The following is a 24,225-nucleotide window of genomic DNA, read 5'->3' on the forward strand; positions in this document are numbered from 1 at the left end:
TTCAATTAAGTATATTTGACATATAACATAAATTTAAGGTGTACAACTTGTTAATTTGATACATTTATATATTGTTACATGGCTGCTGTTGTAGTGATATTTAGAACCTCTATCATATGTTACATAATTATAGTACAATATTGTTGTTTATATTCATTATATTGTATGTTTGATGTCTAGGGCTTATTTACTACTCATTGCAAGATTGTACCCTTAAACAACATCAGTCTTATCCCCCCACCTCCCATCCCCTTGTAACCACCATTTACTTTATTTTTTATAAGTTTGACTTTTTAGAAAACACTTGTAAGTGATATCATTGCTATACTTGTCTTTCTCTGTCTGACTTATTTAGCATAATGTGCTCAAGGTCTATCCATATGGTTACAAAAGAGATCCTCCTTTCTATGGCTAAATAATATTCCTGTGTGTGTGTGTGTGTGTGTGTGTGTGTGTATCACATCTTTTTTATCCATTCATTTATTGATACGCATTTAGGTTGTTTCCATATCTTGGCTATTGTGAATTAACGCTGCAGTAAACATGAGAATGCATGTATCTCTTCGAAATCTGTTTTCATTTCCTTTGGGTATATACCCAGAAGTGAAATTATCAGATCCATGGTAGATCTATTTTTTATTTTTTTGTGGCCCCTCCATATTATTTTCCTTGGTATATAAAGTTTCCCTTTTCACGTCTTCCTTGCGCACATCTCTTGTCTCTTATCTTCTCAGATAGACATTCTAATAGGTATGAGGTGGTGTCTCATTGTGGTTTTGGCTTGTGTTTCTCTGATGATTAGTGATGTTAAGCATTTTTCATGCACCAGCTGCCCATTTTGATGTCCTCTTTGAAAAAATGTCTATTTAGTTTTTCTGCCCTTTTAAAATCAGATTGTTTCTTTCTTATTAAGTTGTATGAGTTCTTTATGTATTTTAGATATTAGCCCCTTATCCAATATATAGTTTGCAGAAGTTTTCTATCATTCTTTAAGTTTTACATTTTGTTGTTTCTTTTGCTGTACAGAAACTTTTGAGTTTGATGTAGTGCATTTGTTGTTTGTGTTTCTGGCATCATATCCAAAAAAACATTTCCAAAACCAATGTTGAGGAGCTTCTTTACTACATTTCCGTCTGTAAGTTTTATGGTATTAGGTCTTATGTTTAAGTCTTTGATACACTTTGAGTGTGAGTTAGGTGTCCAGTTTCATTGTTCTGCTTGTGTTTCTCCAGTTTTCCCAGCACTATTTGTTGAAGAGGCTGTCCTTTCCCCATTGGGTGCTCTTGGCTCCTTGTTGAGTATTAGTTGACTATATACGTTGAAATTTAATTTAGGGCTCTCTATTCTATTCCATTAATCTATGTGTCTACTTTTTTTTTTTGACAGTGTACTACAGTTTTTATTAGTATGGCTTTGTGGTATAGTTTGGAATTGGAAAGCAAGATACTTCCAGATTTATTCTTTTTTTTCAGGATTGCTTTGGCTCTTCCGGAATCTTTCATGGTTCCACAAAAATTTTAGGATTGTTTCTTCTATTTATGTAAAGAATACCTTTGATGTTTTTGTGGATATTGTGTTGAATCTATATATGGCTTTCAGTAGTATGGACATTTTAACAATATTCTTCTGATCCATGAACAAAATTTTAACAAAGGCTTGCAGTTTTCATTGTATAGATCTTTTACTTCCTTGGTTAAATTTATTCCTGAGGTGTTTTTTTTAAATTGTTTTTGATGCTGCTGTGAATGGGATAGTTTTTGTTTTTTTTTTTAATTGAAGATAGTCAGTTACAATGTGTCAGTTTTGGTATACAGCATAATGTCCCAGTCATGCATATATATACATATATTCACTTTCATATTCTTCTTCATTAAAGGTTATTATAAGATATTGAATATAGTTCCCTGTGCTATACAGAAGAATTTTTTTATCTATTCTTATATATAGTGGTTAACATTTGCAAATCTCAAACTCCCAAATATCCCTTCCCATCTGCTTTCTGCTGGTGTTATAAGATTGTTTACTGTGTCTGCGAGTCTGAGTTCCATTATTATGTGTGTTGAAAAGGGTCTTTTTGCATTGAGATAGAGAAGTGTTTTCTTAGCTTCATGCACTTGTATGTACAGTTCTTTCCCCAGGTTTGGGAAATTCTCAGCTATTATTTTGCTAAATAAACTCTGCTCCCTTCTCCCTCTCTTTTGGTATACCCATTATTCTTATGTGGGCTTTTTAAATGGAGTTTGATAACTCTGTAGCATTTCTTCATTTAAAAAAATCTTAGTTTTCTCTCCTCTCCCAGCTGAATTATTTCTAAATTCCTGTCCTCCAGATGGCTTATTCTTTCTTTCATCTGATCTATTCTGTTTCCACTGCTTTCTGTTGCACTCTCTATCTCATTTACTGAGTTCATCAGATCTAGAATTTTTGTTTGGTTCTTTTTACATGTTATTCTCTTTGGCAAAGTGCTCCTTCTGTTCATTAATTTTATTGCTGAGTTCATTGAATTACCTTTCTGAGTTTTCTTGTAGTTTGTTGCATTTCTTCATAACAGCTATTTTGAGTTCTTAATCAGTTAAATTTCAGTATTACATGTCTTTGAGTGGTTGCTTAGAGAATTATGATTTTCTTTTTGTGGTACTGTGTTACCATGATTTTTCATAATGTTTTATGAAATGTGCCTGTGCTGTCACATTTGAAGTAGCGAACACCTTGTTTGGTAAGACTTTGTTTACTTTGATTGTAAATTCAACAGATTGGCAATCAGAAGCCTTTCTTTTGTTCTCCAGAAGGTGGCGCTATAGCATAAATTTTGGGTGTCTCTTACCTGGGTTGATTTGCCGCTGAGGTTTGGAGCATATGCATAATAAAGGCTGCTGGCAGAGTCTAGAGGGTGAATGCTTAGCACCAGGGGCTTTTGATGGGAGAGTCCAGAGATCTGTGGGCGGACAGCAGGAAATGTGTTTTTCATCATTCTCTTTGCCTGCCTTCTTTCCTTTCCTACCCAACCTCTCCTCAGAAATTCAGGTGTTTCTCCTCAGGGACCCAGCAGCAGGGTCCCTCCAGCTGCAGCTCAGGGCCAGGCTGACTGTCACTCGCCAGTTTCACCTTCTACCTCCTCTGCTGCCAGTATGTTGGCCCTAGTTTCCGCCAAGGTCCAGTCCACCCACTTTTGGATCCACAGATGGATGGATCTCTCAGGTGTCCTAGTGCTCTGTGCAGAGACACTTTTGTTCAACTATGGATGTCCAGTTAGTTGTAAATTGAAGAGGAGAGGAAAAAAGAGTGACTTACAGGGCCATGATGCTGATCCCATAAATGTTTATATTACTGTACTTTTATAACCCCCACCCCAATCAGTATATAGAACATTTCTAACATAGCATTAAATTCCATCATATTCCTTCCCAGTTTGTAACCTACAACTCTGAAGTAAACACTTAACTAATTTTTTCATCATTAATTAATTTTGCCTGTTCTTGAGCTTCATATAAATGGTTTCATACAGTATGTTCTCATTTGTATCTGCTTTTTTTTTTTTACCAACATGGGTTTCCATGTTGTATATATATCAGAAGTCTTTTCTTTTTTTTTTAACTGCTGTTTAGTATTATATTTATATAAATACTAAAAAAAAGTTATTTATTTAATATCTGAGTTTGTTCTGGCTCCTATAACAAAATACAACTGATTGGGTGGCTTGTAAACAACAGATATTTTAAAATTATTTAAAATTATTTCTCCCAGTTCTGGAGGATGGAAGTCCAAGATCAGAGTACCAACATGGTCAAGTGAGGGTTCATAACCAGCACCTTCTTGCTGTGTCCTCACCTGGTGGAAGGGACTAGGGATCTCTGTGAGTTCTCTTTTAAAAGATACTAATCCCATTCATGAGGGCTCCACCCTTATAACTTAAATGCCTCCCAAAGATCACACATCCTAATAATATCATCTTTGGGGGTTAAGATTTCAACATACAAATTTGGGGAGGAAGCAAACATTCATACCATTTCATCCAAACTGTTGTTATTGAACTTTTGTGTTATTTCCAGATATTGACTATTACAAGCATAGCTTCTGTGAATATTCTTATTTATTTCTCCTGATAGTCATATGTTCTTATTTCTCTTGGGTATATACCAAGGAGTAGGCTTTCTGGGTCATAGGATAGCATATTTTTAGCATTAGAAAATATTACCAAAGAGTTTTCAAAAATGATTGTATCAATAGTTCCACTAATAATGTATGAGTTTCACTTGCTTTATATTCCCATCAGAGCCTGATATTGTCAGTTTTTGTTTTTGTTTGTTTGTTTGTTTGTTTTACTTTTAGCCATTCTGGTGTCTGTATAGTGGGGTCTTGCTATGATTTAAAATTTGTATTTCCCTAATAAGTAATGAGGTTAAATGTCTTTTCATATATTTACTGTCCATTTGGATTTTCAGTCTTGTGAATGTTCTTGCCCTTTTTTTCCATTATGTTTTTACATGTCTTTTCTTTTAAATAAATTTTATTTTACCACTTCATGAACACCATAAGAACCTTATAACAACCCTTTATGTAGCTGTTGTTATATAGTTTTCCTCTGTGTTGTAAACCTTTCATTAATTTTATTGCTTTAAATATTTATTAGTCATTAATTTTAAAATATCTTTTTATTTACCCACATATTTACTCTTTTGTGCTTTTTATTTCTTCTAGTGATCCATGTATCTATCTGGAATCATTTTTCTTTAGTCTGAAAAACTTCCCTTAGCATTTCTTGTGATATGTATATCTTGTGAATAAATCTCTTAGATTTTGTTTGTCTGAGATGTCTTCATTTTTCCTTCATTTTTGAAGAAATATTTGCTGGGTTAGAATTATAACTTGCCAGTTTTTTCCTTGAATGCTCTGCAGATATTATTCCATTGTTTTCTAACTTCCATTATATTTGAGAAACCTGCTCTTAATCTTTGTCTCTTGAATGTATCCTCTCCCCACCACCCCTACCCCACACTGGCCCCGGGCTGACTTAAGATTTTCTCCTAACTTTACTTTCAAGCAGTTTGGCTATAATCTGCCTGGATGTAGTTTTCTCAGTAGTAATATAAAGTCCTGTTTGGGATTCACTGAGCTTCTGAACCTTGATTGATATCTTTTATCAATTTTAGAAAATTCTAAGCCATAATCTCTGTAAATATTTCTTTTGCCCCATTCATTATCTCCTCTCCTTCTGGCACTCCAGTTACATATATTTTAGACTGTGTCCCACATTTCTCTTATGCTCAGTCCTATTTCTTTTGTTCTTAGTTTTTTCGTGCTTAATTTGGATATTTTTTATTGACTTGCCTTCAGGTTCATTAGTCCTGTTGTCTACTGTATCTGGTCTGATGTTAAGTCCATTCAGTGCATCTTAATTTTAGATATTGTCTCTTTTAGCCCAGGAATATCCATTTGATTCATTCTTACTAGTTTTCAACTCTCCCTTGAAATTTCCCATTGTCTATTTTTTTTCTGTTTTCTTTAACATTGATAATAGTTCTTTAAAAAGTCTTGTTTGCTAATTATAATACCCCAGTCATGTCTGTGTCAGTCTCTATTTTTTTTCTGATTATTGATCACATTTTCCTGCTTTTCCAAATGTCTCAATTTTTATTATATGACAAATGTCATGAATAAAAAATAGAGAATGTTTTTGTTATTTTCACTCCAGAGAGGTTCTCCCCTTTTTTTTTGTCCAGTGGGGGATCAAGTTAAGACAAGGCTGGGTTGCAGTTTTAATCAGGCTCAACTTCTGGTTTCAAATGTGATGAAGGAGTATTAGCTAGAGCCTGATTTGGGCACTCTCTATAAACTGTGAGAGATTTATTCTGCCCTTCAGACTCCTACCCCATGCTGCTTTCAAATTTGTCAAATGTCTAGATGGTGAGATTGGCCATGTATATGAAACAGGCTCTTTTCCTCAAGCAAGACTTTGTGTCAAAAATATTCCAATACCATAGGAGACTTCACTCTAACTTCAGAAGCTCCTTAACTTCCCATGCAATCCCCAGATACAACAAATATATCATGGGGAAATACCATCACATATTTAGGGATCCTCAATTTTCCAAATTGTTATACCAGCCCCACCCATTCTCCAGAAGTTATAATTTTTTTTCCCCAGCATACTATCCCTCAGTTCACCTGCTCACAGAATTAGATATGGTTCTGAGATAAGGGGATGCTGCCAATGCCTTTTCACCTCAGAATGGCTCATACTTTCTGGTTTATTTTACTTAGTTCTCTTTGCTTTTTCAGATACATGCTGTTTATAAAAATAAGAGTTGTGCAAATTTTCTAGTGTATTTTTACTTTTTGCAACAGGAGTGATAGCGCAATGACCTTTTACCTCCTACTCCATCCTATTCTGAATGAGAAATTCCTATGTCCCAGGTTTAGTTTTTGTGTTTGTTTGTTTTTGATGTTTTGAATTCTTTAATCTGTTCTTAGAGAGCTTCGTTACATGTGATTGGTGTCATCTATATAAAACAAACCCAGAAAATGTAAGATCATTGCCTTTTGGTATTAACACCTGTTTCATTTCATACAATGGCATAGGTTAACATTTAAGCTGATTCATCCATTTATCAGCTACTTATTGAATACCAATAAAGCAGAAATTGTTCTGCACATGACTGGGGATGTAATAATGAACAGAAAAAGAAAAAAATACCTACCCTTGCCATGTTCACATTCTACTTTGAGGAAACTGATGATAAAGCAAATAAAAAAGCAGGGTCATCAGCTGAGAATAAGGAAGGTGGAGAATCTATGAAAGTTTTGACAAGAAAAAGAGAAGGTATGAAATGGTAAACTTAGAGACTAGAAGAGTAAATGAACCAAGGAAGTATTTTAGGATTGCCAGAAATTGCCAAGATATTTAGACATGAATTTTAAATGATTGTGTTTTCTTCAGTCCATTTAGCTACTAGGGTGAAAGCACAGGGTAGGAGGGTAGCCAAGACTGAGGTCTTCTAGGCTAAGCACAATGGAGGAGAGAAGGGCAAAGAAATCTCTTGTGAGAATGCAGAATTACTCAGGTGGTCCCTAGAGTGAGTAAACTATAAATATAAGAGGTGGTTAGAGACTGTTCACTTGAAATCAAGATTTTCAAGGTTATATAGTTATTAATAATGACAGCGTATACAGTAGCATTTCTCTGTAGGGGAACTACAAGCATTGGGGGCAGGGGAATTCTTTGATGTGAGAGACTGTTTCACATTGTATAAGATACTGAGCTTTCCTGGTCCCCAGACAGTAAGATTCTACAGCCATCTCCTGAGACTGTGTCAGCACTGCTGACCCCTCTCCTGCCCCACCCTCATACACTTCTCTAAGTGCACGTACGGTGAAAACCACTGGTCTAGGGTATGACCAGTAGATTTGGTGTTTGGGCTGGAGAGACTTCTACCAACTAGGTTGTTTAGGCTACAAGTAATAGAATTCTTAAATAATACAGATTTATTACCTCACTTAAGAAGTCAGAAGTACCAGTTTCAGTGCTCATATCAGAGTTAGCTTCTCTAAGATTTTCTTGGCTTTTCCCTCCTAATTCCACATTACTGAAATGAAAGAGTTCCAGACTTCATGTCTTCACACATCCAGAGACCGAAAAAGAAAGGGGAAAGTTCATTTCCTTTAATATATGTTTCACTTAATAGGAGATTAAAACCTTTCCAACAAGTCCCCTAGTGGACTTCTTCTCAAGGTACCAGTAGTTCTAACTAGGTTACATACCTAATTTTTAACCGTTACTGGCAGTGAAACTGTCATGATTGGTTTAAACTAACCGCAGTTTTGGTTGGGCCTATCTTGTCTAAGCACGTTGTGGTCTGATACTTGATTTACAAGCAGGAGGAGAGGAATAGCTGCTGGGTAAAAACTCCAACGAGTATCTGCACAGGGGATTTGTATGCCTGTGAAGCCGGTGTTGGCTGGATTATCTATTTTGTTAAAGTCACTAAGAATAATGAAAGAGCTGTAATGGAAAGCGGGCAGAGGATAACTGCAGTAACCAGATAATGGGCATTTTAGCAGATCTGGGATTTACAGGGAGGACAGAGGTGGCAAAGAGGAACAGGGATACCTACCCTACCTCCATACCCTGCTGTGTGTGAGGTGTAGAAGGGAAAAAAGGTACCAGTGGATATTTTTATATTCCCTATTTCCTACTCCCAGCTTAGATATTAGTAATCTTAAATTTAAGTAATCTTAATATTAGTAATCTCAAGCAGTCAGTAATGATTTATACTAACAAAAAATTATGATGAGATAGAGATTTACCATTTGGGAACCCTCTGTAAGGTAGCAAAATAACTATTTTAGGACAAGGGTCTTTTCGTTTCTTGTTTTCCATATCTTTTGATCGTATCTGGGAATAAGCCTCAATAGATTTAATGTTTCTTTTAATACTTTGTATTTTCTGATTAGAACCACAAGACAAATGAAAAATCTCTATTTTAACTAAGATTATGAGCCAGTCATCTATAGATGGGCCTCAATGTTCATACATAATATTCAGAAGGCCAGCCCTTCTACATATAGTATATTAACATCTCTAAACCTCCCTTCATACACCAACTCAGTTTTTCTTATATTATCTGACATAACAATGTTTTTGGGGTGATCCTGTGGTGACACTTTCTGCTAGGAAGAAATGGGGCTGAACAGTTGACTTTCTATTTAAAACTAAGAAATCTCACATATTTGAAGGTAGATTGTGTCCTCCATATAATTTTAATGACATGCTCAGTGGAGTTTTGTCATTTAATTTTAATGTGTTTACATGCTTTTTTGTGAATGGGTAGATGTGTTGATCAACTGAATTAAGTAAGGATTTCTCTAGAAAGAAATATATTCCTATTAGTTTTAAAAATTTAGGTTATATGTCATATTTCTTATTCTTTCTTTTATTCTTTTTTTTTTTAAGAGTCAACTCAGACTGTCCAGGCTCTGCAGTATTCAACTGTTGATGGTCCACTAACAGCAAGCAAAGATCTAGAAATAAAAAACTTAAAAGAAGAAATTGAAAAACTAAGGAAACAAGTAAGAGGTAAATTTCTGTGATTCATTATTAATTCAGTTTAGTAGATATTTAAAATTTTTTTTTCATACAAAAAGCATTTATTGAGTGCCTGTCATGTGTTATGTGATGTGTGCTATATGCCAGAGAGAGAAAAGCATATGAGAATGGTTTCTGCTCTCAAGGCATATTTTCACTTCAGACAAAACACAGGAGGACAGCATGGCTGGAGCAGCATGAGCAAGCAGGGAGAATGGATGGAGATGAGGGTAGACAAGTAAAGAGATGGAGAGGGCTCATTGCCTGATCAGTGGAGTCCTGCTGACCGTTTAAGGTCTTCAGTTCGTTCTGTGAGTGAAATGGGACCTTTTTGCAGAATTTAGAGGCATCATATTATCTCAATAAGTGTAGAGGGAGAAAAGGTGGTAATATTTTAGCTAAGATAGTCAAGCCTCTCCAGAAATGCAGTTTTAGGCCAAAATAAGTGAAGCAAAAGAAGGAATCTGATACCATGTCTCTTATAAAAAGGACTATTTAAGTCATGAGGGAGATTTTAATTTTGAGCAAAATTTATGCTGTTCTGTTTTTTTTAAGTGTCTCTCTTCCTAAGAAACATCTCTTTCTAAGAATAAATTAGTTTAGGAGTATAAGCAGAATCATTTACTTTGCTTCAATATCAGTAATAAAACATCAGTGACACTGAATGTATTTGCATTCTTTAGAACACAGAACCAGCTAGGGTGATTAATAATGTATCTTCAAAGATATAATATGGATTTGGAAAACTTATTCACATGAGTCTGTTGCTTATAAATTCTAGGAGGGTTTTTAAATTTTTTGTTTTGTTTGTTTTTAAGATTCCTTGGGACTTTCTGTGCTGATCATCATGTGTCTGTGAATAGGAACTATTTTCTTTTGCCTTTCTGATCTGAATGCTTTTTCTTTTCTTCTTTAATTGCATTGGCTAGAACTTGCAGCACTATGTTGAAAAAGAATGGTGAGAATGGACATCTTGGCTTTCTTTCCTATCTTAGAGGGAAAGCATTAAGTCCATCACCTTAAAGTACAATATAAACTATAGGCTTTTTTTTTAACTTTTTTTTTATTGAGTTATAGTTATTTTACAATGTTGTGTCAAATTCCAGTATAGAGCACAATTTTTCAGTTATACATGAACATACATATATTTATTGTCACATTTTTTTCACTGTGAGCTACCACAAGATCTTGTATACATTTCCCTGTGCTACACAGTATAATCTTGTTTATCTATTCTGCATATGCCTGTCAGTATCTTGAAATCCCAGTCTGTCCCTTCCCACCCACCTGTAGGCTTTTAATAGATACTCTTTATCAATTTAGAAGCTCTCTTCTATTTCTCTATTTCTAAGGCTTTTTTAATCATGAATGGGTGTTGAATTTTGTCAAATATTTTTTGTGCATTAATCGACATGAACTTTTTTTTTCTTTAGTTAATCTGTTAATGTGATAGATTAAATTGGTTGATATTTGAAATATTGAACCAGCTTTACATCTCTGGAATATGTACATCCTTAGTCATGGTGTATATTTATTTTTATATGTTATTGAGTTCTATTCCCAGTATTTTGTTAAGGAATTTTGAATCTATATATATGAGGGATATTGGGTTTTTTCTTTTTCTTTTTTCTTTTTTTTATACTGCCTTTGAGTTTTTAGTTTGTTTGGCTTTTTCTTTTTTTTTTGTTTTTTTGTTTTTTAATGAGATATGATTAATATACAGCATTGTATTAGTTTCAGGTGTACAATGTAATAATTTAATATTTGTATATATTGTGAAATAGTCACCTTAGTAAGTCTAATTAACTTCTATAACCACTCATAGTCACAAACGTTTTTTCTTGTGATGAGGACTTTTAAGATCTATTCTCTTAGCAACTGTCAAATATACAATATAGTATTATTAACTGTAGTCACTATGTTGTACATTTCCAGTACTTACTTATTATGTAACTGAAAGTTTGTACATTTTGATCATCTTTACTCCCTTAACCTACCCTGCACCCCTACCTATTATAACCACCAATTTTGTCTCTATGAGTTCTTTTTTTTTTTTTAGATTCCACAGTATTTGTTTTCCTCTGTCTCACTTATTTCCCGTAGCATGTCTTTTCACATCTTTGCCAATTCTTGTTATTTCTTGTCTTTTGGATGACAGCCATTCTAACAGATGTGAGATGATGTTTCATTGTGGTTTTGATTTACATTTCCCTGATAATTAATGGCTTTGGGTGCCTTTTCATGTACCTGTGAACCATCTGGATGTCTTCTTTAGAAAAATGTCTATTCAGCACCTCTGCTTCCTAATCCCCTTTGATGGGATTTTTATTTCTTTGCTATTGAGTTAATGAGTTCTTTACATATTTTATATATTAAGCTGTTGGCCTTAAAAATAAAAATCAGTTATTTTACCAGCAAAAATGGGTTTCTTTGGGAATAGCAGAAAATTGCAACTTGGGACAAGCAGACCACAACAAAAACCATAGGCAAGTCCATCCAACAAACAAAGGAGAGGAAAATTATTTTATAAAGAAAAATGAGGAGGTTGGGAAGGGTTGTTTTGAGAGAAAGTCTGTTAGAGAAAACTGAGAATTCAGGGTGATGACAGTTTCTCATTGGGTAGGTTCCTGGGGTAGTTGATTTCTCCTATGAGATGCAATGTACATCTTTCCTGTTGGGTCCTGTAATTGATGAGTCTTCTATTGGGGGTGTGTAATGGACAATTCTTCCTGAAATTGATGTAGAGAGGTACTACGTAAGAGTTTCCCTCTTCTGGATTTCCAGCTCCATTTTAGTGAGGCTTCCCTTTATTAAGTTTAACAAACACCTTGTCCAGTATAAGATTTGCAGATATTTTCTCTCTTTCCAAATGTTGCTTTTTTATTTTACGATTTCCTTTGCTGTGCAGATTTTTAGTTTGATGTATTCTGTTTGTTGATTTTTGCTTTTGGCATCCCTTGTCTGGCTTTTTGGTATCAGTGTAATACCAGCCTTATAAAATGAGTTGGAGCGTATTTCCTCTTCTTTTATTTTTTGGAAGAATTTGAGAAGGATTGGCATTAATCTTTTTTTAAATGTCTGGAAGAATTTACCAATAAAGCCATTAAATCCTGGGCTTTTCTTTGTTGGAAGGATTTTGATTACTGATCAGTACCTTTATTTTTTTCTAGTTACTTGAAGTGTAAAGTTAGGTGTTTGAGTTTTTTGTTTTTTGTTTTTTGGTTAAATGTAGGTATTTATTGATAGGAACTTTCTTCTTAGAACTGCGTTTGCTGCATTCTGTAAGTTTTGGTATATTTTTTCCGTTTTTGTTTTGTTTCAACATTTTTTTAAGTTTTCTTTTAATTTCTTTATGGTTGTTCAGGAATGTGTTGTCTAATTCACATTTTTGTGAATTTTCCCGTTTCCCCCTTTATTGAGTTCTAGTGTCATACCTTTGTGGTTGCAAAAGATCCTTGGTATGATTTCAGTCTTTCTAAATTTAACACTTGTTTTGTAACCTAACTTGATGTATTTTGGAGAATATTCCATGTGTATTTGAGAAGAATGTATATTGTGCTGCTGTTGGATAGAATGTTCTATATATGTCTATTAGATCCATTTGGTCTAAAGTATAGTCCATGTCCAATATTTCCTTACTGATTTTCTGTCTAGATGATATATCCATTGTTGAAAGTAGGATATTGAAGTCCCCTACTATTACTGTATTACTATCTGTTTCTCCCTTCAGATCTATTGTATTTGCTTACTATATTTAGGGGCTACAAAGTTGAGGTCATAAAAATTTATAATTACTATATCCTCTTTTTGAATTGACCCCTTTATTATTATATTAAAAAAAAATTGAGCCTATCTGTGTTCCTAAAGCTGAAGTGAGTCCCATGAGCAACACATAGTTGTATTTTTTTTTTCCCATTCAGCCAATCAGGGTCTTTATGGAAGAATTTAATCCATTTATATTTAAAGTAATTATTGATAGATTTACTAATGTCATCTTACTAATTGTTTTCTGGCTATTTTATAGTTCCTTTGTTCCTTTCTTCTCTTACTGACTTCATTTGTGATTTGATCACTTTCCATTCCCTTATCTTTCTCTTTCATGTATCTACTGAGGGTTTTTGCTTTGTGGATACCATGAGGCTTACATAAACTATCTTATAAGTCTGTTCTGTGTTGATAACACTTGTTTATTCTCTCTGTTTATTATGTAATGGCTTTAATTATTTCCTCTTCAAATGTTTTAGAAGCACATCAGATATGGTTATGACGTTTCCTTCAACCATGGAATGTAATTTAGAAAACTTAAGAGAAAAAAATTCTATTGTATTTACCAGTGTTTTTACATGATTCTCTTTCTTCCTTCCTAATATTGCTGAGTTCTTTGTTTTGTTGTTTGCTTTCTGTTTAGAGAACTTCCTTTAGCCATTTTTTAAAGATAGGCCTACTGTCAACAAATTCTCTTCATTTTCCTTCCATCTGAGAATGTCCTAATTTTCCCTTAATTGCTAAAGAATATTTTTGCTGGGCATAGGGGCCTGGGTTGATAGTAAAATAAAAATTTTAATATCTGAAAAATATTGTGTTGCTTCCTTTAGGTCTTCCTACTTTCTGAGGAGAAATTCACGGTCATTCTGAGTATTTTTCCTCTTTATCCAAGGTGTTGTTTTTCTCTGGCTGCTTGCAGGGTTTTTCTTTTTCTTTAGTTTTCTGATGTTTAATGGCATGTTTTGGCTTGGAAATAGGGGGGCTTATTTTGTTTGGTATTTGTTCACCTTCTTGAATCTGTATGTTTATGTCTCTTGCCAAATTTGGGGATTTTTTTTTTTAGACTCTATTTTTTCTGAGTACTTTTACAGACCTGCTTACTTTCTCTTCTTCTGGGATTCTGATGACATGGATATAAGTAAGATCTTTTGTTATCATCCCACAAGTCTCTGAGGTTCTGTTAATTTTGTTTTCATTCTTTTTTTCCTGTTACTCAGATTGGTTAATTTCTGTGGTTATATCTTCCAGTTTACTGATTCCTCTGATCACTCCTTTGTGCTGCTTAATCCAGTCACTGAGATCTTTATTTTATTCATTTCTAAAATTTTCATCTTGTTCTTCTTTAACTTTTTGTTTCTTTGTTGAGACTTTGTATCTTTGCTCAGATCTTCTATTTGTTCATTTGTTAACTTTTACTCCTCTATGAAAGTTTTCACCTATGACACATTTTTTAAACATTTTTTTTATTGAACTATAGTCAGTTTACAATGTTGTGTCAATTTCCAGTGTAGAGTACAATTTTTCAGTTATACATGAACATATATATATTCATTGTCATATTCTTTTTTGTTGTGAGCTACCACAGGATCTTGTATATATTTCCCTGTGCTATACAGTATAATTTTGTTTATCTATTCTACATATGCCTGTCAGTATCTGCAAATTTCGAACTCCCAGTCTGTCCCTTCCCACACTCCTCCCCTCTGGCAGCCACAAGTTTGTATTCTATGTCTGCGAGTCTATTTCTGTTTTGTATCTGTGTTCTTTTTTTTTTTTTTAAGATGCCACATATGAGCAATCTTATATAGTTTTTTTCTTTCTCTTTCTGGCTTACTTCACTTAGAATGACATTCTCCAGGGACACCCATGCTGCTGCAAATGGCGTTATGCTGTCATTTTTATGGCTGAATAGTATTCCATTGTATAAATATACCACATCTTCTTTATCCATCTGTTGATGGACATTTAGGCCGTTTACATTTTTAAATTTGTATATTACTTTACTTCTCTCACTTCACTGTTTAGTGTATAAGCTCCTTAAAAACAGGGACTCTGGGTATTTTATTCATTGATGTATCAAAGTACCTATAATAGTACTCCAGATCTTTCATATGTAAGATCTTTGTTATCTACCATTAATGTCTGTCTATCTTTTCTTTACCTCTGGGAGTTTTTCCAATATTTTAAAACTCCTAGAAAATTGTAATACATTTATAATTATTTATAATTTCATTTTAATATCTGCTTTCCTCATCATACTCCAGACTCTAGGGAAGTAGGGCAGATTTCCTTGGTACCATATAGCAGATACTCAATACATATTTATTGACCATCTGTAAGCAAAAATAAAAACTCAAATTCTCATTTAACAATTTTACATCAGATAATAAATGAATGCTTTTTTGTCTTCTAAATAAAACATTTGTTGTAATCTGTAATGTGCTTTGTAACTCCTATTCTAGATTGCACCTCCACGTACTTTCTCAGCTCTCTAAAATAGCTCTCCCTTGCTTTGTCTGCCTGTGTCCCTTTCTCCCTCTGTCTCTGTCTGTCTCTCACTCTTACATATACTCACATATTGTCCTACACTATGTACGTAAAGGAGAAAGATAGTGAATGGAGGGAGATGATAATAGGGGAACCTGCTTTTCTTCATCATGGTTAGAGGTAACATCTCTCCACATCATGAGAGTTACAAATTATTTTAGAAATAAAACCATAGAGGAAAAGCTTTGACACTGCTCTTGTGTGTCAGAGAGAGGTGCTTTAATTGTTCGTTCTACCAGCCTCCCTGACTCCAGTCTCAGCCGCTCTGCAGTTTTGTGGTATGCATGTACTTTTTTTGCCCTTCTTTTAAGTCCTATACCATCCATATAACCTGCCACACAATTTGTATTTGATTTTCTGCTTTATTTATGATTTAAAGAGTTTTACTCTTGTGTTCCTAACTTATCTCCTTCAAGACAGAGATCATTTTTTATATTTTTCTTATATACCACACAGTGCAAAGAAAATTACTACATATTGTGCCCTCATTAAATCCTCATTACTAGCAGATTGAGTTTCAGAATTCTACTAGCAGCTGTGAGCTAAAAACCATTCAGTTGTTATGAGCTAACCCCATTTTCCTAGTACTGCTTTTCTATTTATTCACTAAAGCTAGTTTTTAATAACTTCATCTCAATTGTTATGGCTAATTGTGTTGCTATATATTTGATAGATATTTTTGATAGCCTTTGAGGATTTCTTTCGAAGTTTTAATCGAATTCACTGTTCTAGTGCAAGTGAAGGCTCTTCTGCCTGAGCCATTTTACAGTAGTTGGCCGAAATTCAATGAATTCTGAATTTTTCTTGATTTGGGTTTTTTTATCTTGGGGAAATATAAAATTCTATGTATTCCAAATTACAAGTGCCATACTTCTCTCCATATTAGAGGATTTAATAAGTAATTGATTGGGTTTGTCTTCTCCAACACTTCTTTATCCAGTACATTTCCTCATGTACTTGTCATAAATTATATGTTATTGTTAAATGAATATTTTGAGCTTTTTGTCCATTTTAAAAGTATCTAAAATATGAATGACAAAAATCTGACATGTATTTTGTATATCTACTTAACTCCATTGCAAAGCTGCCAAAGTGAAATGGCTGGGATATAACTAAAATTTAACCCATATTGAAATAAAACAATAAAAACATCTTTAAAGACTGTTGAAGCTAGCCCATTTAATACATTTTACTGTAAACTTTATATGACGTAGACGTTTTGTGAAATACTGCTTTCATTTTTGTTTCTAATACAGAGCAGTTTAGATAAGTAAATGACTCAATAATTTGCAAAAAAGAATTTAACATGCTAGGGAAGAACTTTTCAAAGTTGAAGAAAGGAAGTAAGCATTCTCAGAAGGTATTACTAAATGCACCATGTTGCTACTTTAGATTGATATACCTTAACCATAAGATTAAATGACCCCAGAAATGGCAGAAGTGTCATTTAGTTGTCACATACTAAATTTTGACTAAATTATTAGAAATAGGAAACTAAATTGATTTCTTATTAAAAATTGTTGAAATCCTAAAAATGCTAAAAACTTAAAATAACAAAATATAATTTTAATATGTTTGAAAAAATTAGTTATAAGCAGAAAAATTCCCACGTGAACTGCTGAACTTTGAAAAATGATAAAAATGTAATTTTCTGAATATAAGAGTAAACACTCTATGATCCTTAACATTAGACATCCCTTGATCTTTTTTACTGTTCTTCTACTAAAACACTTATTAAATCATACTATTAAGGCAAAATGAAAACTAATTAAATGCAACTTTGTAGATATTTTCGAAATTGCTAAAAACTATGCTATCTATAAATATGTTTAGACTTTCAAAATACCTAAGATAACTAAATTTTTAATAAATCTATAAGTTTAAGTCACTGAATATTAGTAAATTATTTAAAGAATCTAGAATCAGTTAGTGTGTAATACACGAATGCATGTAAGTGACTTTGACTACAGAACTTATCTATACAAATGAAATGCTCTTTTCAACAGGACTAATATGTTTTAAACACTTGTTCATTTATTGAAAGCATCAAATTCAACAATGTACAGTGATTTGTACATTTGTTCCTGATCTTTAATTTGCAAATGAGTCACCTGAGGATCTTGTGGAAATACAGATTTTGATTCATTAGGTTTGGGATGGGAGCCTGAGATTCTGCATTTCTAACAAGCTCCCAGAGGATGCTAATACTACTTGTCTGGGGATGACACTCAGAGTAACAAGGCTGTAAAGAATAGAAAATATTCAGAACAAAATTAGCAATGAGTATGTTTAGGTTTCTGTTTTCACTGGCTTCAATTCTTTAATTTGCTAATTTACTTTTGATGCCAGGAATATCTCATATCAATTTATTACATTTTACTTAAGCATATGTTAAAATTAATAATTTCACTTTGTTTTATAACTTCTGAATTGATAACATTAAACATTATTTAATTATGATGCTTTTTAAGTTAGAGAAGTTGATGTAAGAATTGATGGACTCTAGTTAGCTCTGATACTCATTTAGCAATGTGACTTTAGTCAAGTTACTTGATTTCCTAAGCCTCTTTCAGATATTTGCTTTTAGAAATTAATATTTATTCTTCAAATCACCACTAGTGAGTGAAACCAGACTGGGTGGTCTGGAACCACAGTATTAGAAGCAAAACCATCATACAGTAATTTGAGTAATAGCAGTATAAGGATGGTAACCAACAGTAAGGGACATCTTGTCTGTTTTATTTGTTTGATTGGTTTTGTTCTTTTTTGTTAAAGTTTTAAGTTTTTAATACTGTTTTTGGAAGTATGTTCTTTTTTTTCCTAATAGATATGTAAGGCATTTTTGCACATAAATTTTGCTCTTCACACTGGCCTTATCCATTCACCATTTTTACAGTGAACTGATAAGCATTTAATTGTCACAAGTCACTGGTATGTGGTGTCCATAAGCCTAATACCAAATTCAAAATACTTTATTTTTTTAATTTAGTTGTTTTAAATCTTGGTTTTAAGTGTTCGTTTTTATGCAAATAGTAAAAGAAACATTGTCTCCTCTTTTTAGAATCAAGTCACTTGGAACAGCAACTTGAAGAAGCTAATTCTGTGAGGCGAGAGCTAGATGATGCTTTTAGACAAATCAAAGCTTATGAAAAACAAATCAAAACACTACAACAAGAAAGGGAAGAATTAAATAAGGTAAAAATATATGGATAGATTGTTAAAGCCTGTTCTGAATTCTTAATCTTGTTTAATTTATATATGGGAAGCATTCATAATGAATTACAATAAAATATAGTACATTTTATCTGTAAAAAGTTGGTTTAAAAAATTCAACAGTTATTTTGGTGTATATAATTTGATGAATGGCTAGCAGTGAAGAAACTGTTACATTTTTGAGGCTTTAAAGTTCAGGATCTTTTGTTCTTTTGTAAAGTTAATAATGAAAGGACTCAACTAAAAGTAAATGTTATTGAAAAAAATACTATGAATGAGAAAAGATTAAAATCTGTTTAGTGTCTGGAAAAGTTGGAAATACAGGCATATTTTCACTGTGACTTGCTAAAATGAACATTTTTAAAAGATTATAACAAAATTTCTTTAATTTTTTAATCGTTTTTTAAAATGGCAGTTTATCTCTCAAAGCATGGGTGAAATAAGCTAGTTATTTTCATGAGAACTTTGTGACCACTTGAGTAGTGTTATAAATATCAACAAAATTTATTAATAGTTAAGACACTGTGAAAACAGTCCAATAGGGTATATAATATTCAAGCACTAGAGAAAAATACTTCACTTAAATGACATGCTTTGTGTACTTTGCCTTTCAATAACAAAGTTTAAAATGTTGGAATTAATACTAGCCAACACAAAAAGAATTAAATGGTTTATGATATAGTATAAATTATATTCAATGATGTAGTATATAATTCACTAATAATACAGATTGTCGTTCTGGGAAGACTTACAATAAGTCTTGCTGCCTGTGAGGCAGTGAAGGTAATTAAAAATAAAACAAATAACCTTTTGCTGATGAAACTAATCAAAAAGACTAACAGAGAAAGTTATCAAGGTCAAATTGAATTAGATTCGTATTTTTTTTACTTTTTTTTTGATGCACTTTCAAGCAGTGTTGTGTATAGATCTGTTTATATTCATGACCAATTTAATAATATTTGGAATTTATAACAGTTAAATGTTCTATCTGTTTTAATAATAATATTATATTAGTGGTTACTATTATGTATTTAAAGGTAGGATTACTCAGCCAAACTTCGTTAACATAATAAGGATGAGCATCTGATTTCTAGATTTATAGTGACAGATATTTAGCCAATTTTTAGTAAATTTTAATATTAAAAATCCTTTTAGTATAGAGAAGAGGGTAATGCTGAAATGAAACAAATCATATTGATAAAGAATTTTAAGTGATTTGCCTAATATCCTACAAGCAGCAGATATTTTTAAGATTTTTTTCATTTGGTGCTTATAAAAGAATCAATGTAACATTATATAAATTTTGATGTAAATGATAAAATGGACCTAACATCCAACTTAAAACATAGAACATTACCTATTTTGTGGCATAGTTTTGGGTAGTCATTTCCTATTCCTTTCTCTTCACTTCCCTGACCGTGGTAATCACTGTTCTCAGTTTTATGTTAATCATTCCCTTACTTAGGAAAAACGTTTATCACATATTAGTATATCTATACCCAGTATATTAGTGTTGCTTGTTTTTGAGCTTTGTAAAATAGTGTATGCAATTTCTTGCAATTTGTTTTTTTTACTCGGTGTTATGTTTCTAAGATTCATCCATGTAGCTGTAGCTCATCCATTTAGTTGGTGTATAATATACCATTATGTCAACACCCACAATTTATTCATCTAATTTTTTGTTTGCAGACATTTTTAGGTTGCTTATAATTGATAGCTACTATAAATGATACTGCTATGAACATTGCTGAACGTGCATCCACACACGCACACACACAAATAAAAATAGAATAATTGGGCCATACACAACGCACAAATTCTATTTTTTATGATAATGTCAAATCATTTTTGACTGATTATATCAATTTATACTCCCACTAGTAGTGTGTAGAAGTTTTTATATTCAATGATACTTCATAATACTAGATATATTATTGTTGGCCAGCCTAATCTAAATTGATATTTTAAGTCTAAAATGATGTTTTAGTATGGCCTTAATTTGCATTTCTCTAATTACTAATGAGGTTGAGTATCTTCACAAAAGTCTATTTATCATTTATATTTATTCTCTTGTGAAATGCCTCTTAATATCCTTTATACATTTTTCTGTTGGGTTGTTTGTCTTTTCCTTATTGTAACAATTCTTGAAAGTTTCTGGACGTTCAAATTTTTTGTCAATTATGTACGTTACAGATGTTTCCCAGTTAGTGACTTATCTTTTCACTTTCTTTATGGAATCTTTTAATTAACAAAAGTTTTTGATCTTAATATAGTCAAATTTATCAATCTTTATCTTTACAGTTAGTGCATTTGCTGGCTTATGTAAGGAATCTGAGGTAAAAAATAGTTCTAAATTTTTATCTTGCAGTTCTTAAGTTTGGTCTTTCATATTTAAGCTTATTTTTAATGAATCAGAAATTAATTTTTGTGGATCATAAGGAACCAGTTTCACTATTTCCCATGTGACTAACCAGTTGTTTATTTACTAAATAGGCCCTCCTTCCCTCAGTGATGCGCAATGTCACCTCTTTCATATATTAAATTTTCGTTTATTCATGGGTCTGTATCTCAACTCTCTATTCTTGAAAAACTGTGATGGGAAATGATTAAAGTTGTATTAAATCTATAGAGTAATTTCAGGAGAACTGACATCATTACAATATTGAGTCCTTAAGTTCTTATCCATATTTATTCTAAATGCAAAGACAGATTTCAAGAGCAGAGCAGAGTATTACGATTTACATACAGCAAAACATTAACCACATGGCTTCCCTGTATACCAGTTCTTACCTTTAGAGCAACACTATGAGAGCTGGATGGATGGATGAAATCCTACACAGACGGAGTCTGTATGGTAGAGGAGGAGCCTTGGAAGAGTGAATCAGGGGGGTTTTATAGAGAAGAGAGGCAGATGCTTTCTGCTTCCCTCATTTCTACTTACCTTTCTGAGGGTTTCCTTGGAAACCTAAAGAGAAGGATGGAGGACCCATTGGAATAAAAATAAATCACCAGTGGAAAGATAAGCCCAAGTCTCCAGCTCTATGAAGAAGATATCTCCCTGGTCCAGGCTCTTATCTCTCTCTCCGCCCCTCCTTGAAATGTAAACACAGAAGTCCAGGAGTTAAATCGCTTTGGAGTTTTCTCACTATCTAAATTAGGCATAAATTACTTTACAAGGTTTTTAGGCCCCAAGTTTCAGTAAAACTTGCCTAGAAAGGTCTAACTGTACAAAAGATAAAATTATTTTCTCTGCAGCCCCACAGTCTTTTTATCCACAAACATGGTATATCTCCTCTTTATCTTTAAAGTCTTTTAAAATGTTTCTCCTTAACATTTTCTGCAGGTCTCGTTTGCTTTTCCTTGAATGTTTTTTTTCTGTGTTTTCATATTATAAATGGAATCTTTAAAAATTACATTTTCTTACTGATTCTATTCTAGCAGCATTGCTAAACTCTTATTAATTGTAAAGCTATATTTGAGGTTCTTTATGGTTTTCTCAAATAATGACAGTTTTGTTTCTTCATCTTGATTTTTCCCCCCACTTTTCTTTCTTTTCTCATCTTACTGTATTAGCTAGGACCTCCAATACAATGTTGAATAGAAGTGATGATATTGGGTGTCCCTACCTTACTCCAGATTTCAAAGAAAATATCTTTAAATATTTCACCATTAATAATAATATTTTCTGTACGTTTTTTGTAAATATTTTTTATCAGGTTAAGAAAATTTTCTTCTATTCCTGTTTTGCTAATCATTTTTATCGAGAATGTGTATTGAATTTATTAAATGTGCTTTTCTGCACAGTATTGCAACAAATTTCTAGAAATTTGATGAAACTACATTGCCCTTGTATTGTCTCCTAAAAAATAATATGATAGTATAGGTAACACTTATGTAGCTTCAGTTCCAGTAGTACTGGTTTAAGTGCTTTCCATATTTAGATCATTTAATCTTTTAAAGAAACGTATGATTTAGGTAGCAGCAGCAGCAGCAACAGCAGTAGTGGTTGTCCTCTTTTCATTTTACAAATGATGAGACTGCACACAGAGAAGTTAAGCACCTTTACTCAAGATCGTAGAGCTAGAAAGTGGGGGACTGGAATTTCAACACAAAGAGTCTAGTTCCAGAGTTCATGTTTATCCACTTTATACATCACTGGAACTGATTTGCTAATGTCTTTTTTTTAAAGGAGTTATAATTTGTTTTCTGTAATAACATTGGCTTATAATTTTTTTTTCTTATCTTTCTGGTCTTTTTCTGGTATCAAGGTTATACTGGTCTCAAGATGAGCTGAGTAGCACTGCCTCTTTTTCTGTTCTTTAGAAAAGTTTGTATAAAAGGGACATTTTGTTCCTTGAAACACTGGCGGAAACATCTGTAAAACCATCTGAGCCTGGAGATTCTTTCCCACTGAAGGGAGTGGGAAAATTTTCTTAGCTATTGGTTTAGTTACTTTAATTGTTACAGGACTATTCAGGCATTCTATTTCTTCTTGAAACAGTTTTGATAAATTAGAATATTTGCATAAGTTGACAGATAAATTGATGTAAAGTTTTTCATTGCATTCTTTTATCCTTTTTATTTCTCCTAGATTTGAAGTTATAATCTCTCTTTCTTAATATTATTTCTTTGTGCGTTTATTCTTGTTCCCTTTTTTGACCTCACCAGATATTTAGTGAGATCAAAGAACCAACTTCCGGCTTTGTTGATCTTCATTATTCTCATGTTTCTTTTTCATTAATTTATGCACTTTATTATCATCATCTCATATTTGGACCAAAGGCTTAATGTATTGTTCTATCTCTAACTTTTTATGTGGAATTTCATTGAGTTTCAACTTTATTTTTTGGTTTCAATATAAGTATTGCAGACTATAAATTTATAAATAAATTTATATATATATATATATCTTTTACTAAGCACCCTCAAGTTTTAGTATGTACTAAACATTTTTTATTGTTTTTTGATTTAAAAAATTTTTAGTTCTAAATGTTTTAATATTCTTTATGATTTTTCTCCTTGACCAGTGAGTTACTACAGAATTTAGCCCTTTTTTTTATTCTATTTCAGTGGTATTGTTATTAAAGAACTTGATCTGTACGATATCTGTTCTTTGAAACCTACTCAGATTTACTGCATGCCCTAGACTGTTTCATTTTTAAATATTCAATATATGCTTGAGAAGAATGTGTTTTGCAATATTGAATGCATGTTCTATATATGAAGCTTGCAAATTAAGCTTTTCAAATCTTCTTTATATTCAGTGTTTTTTAGTTACTTGTTTTATCTGTTAATGATTGAGAAATTGGAATTTCTCATTATGATGATGTATTCACCAATTTTTCTATGAAGTTCTAGCAGTTTTTTCTAATACACTTTGAGTCTGTCTTATGGAAGCACAAAATTTAGAACGCAATTTCTTTCTAGTTAATAGAATTTTATCACTGTGTGCTATAAAAATACTTTTTCTGTTTAAGTCTAGATTTTGTTTCTTAATTTGGTATAACAAACTGCCTTTAACTGGTGAACTTAACCCTGTCATACTTACTTTGATTAATGTGTAAGGACATGTTTCTACCACTTGTGCCTTTTTGCTTTCTATTTGTCATGCTTTTTCT

The 24,225-nt window shown here is 32.6% G+C and overlaps 1 protein-coding gene across 11 annotated transcripts in view; it reads left to right on the forward strand.

Moving 5' to 3' along the window:
- The window catches only part of CDC42BPA (CDC42 binding protein kinase alpha), a 233,565-nt gene that overhangs the window by 114,058 nt on the left and 95,282 nt on the right, over nt 1-24,225 (forward strand). For all 11 annotated transcript variants that reach the window (XR_012063552.1, XM_031690085.2, XM_015234804.3 and 8 more), the window contains exons 11-12: nt 8,951-9,073; nt 18,456-18,589. Coding sequence is in view for 10 of the 11 variants with exons in the window: in XM_031690085.2 (XP_031545945.1) it covers nt 8,951-9,073; nt 18,456-18,589 (257 nt within the window). In the remaining variant the exon portion in view is untranslated. The remainder of the gene's footprint in view (nt 1-8,950; nt 9,074-18,455; nt 18,590-24,225) is intronic.

The sequence above is a fragment of the Vicugna pacos genome, chromosome 23 (assembly GCF_048564905.1).
Source record: "Vicugna pacos chromosome 23, VicPac4, whole genome shotgun sequence".
NCBI lineage: Eukaryota > Metazoa > Chordata > Mammalia > Artiodactyla > Camelidae > Vicugna > Vicugna pacos.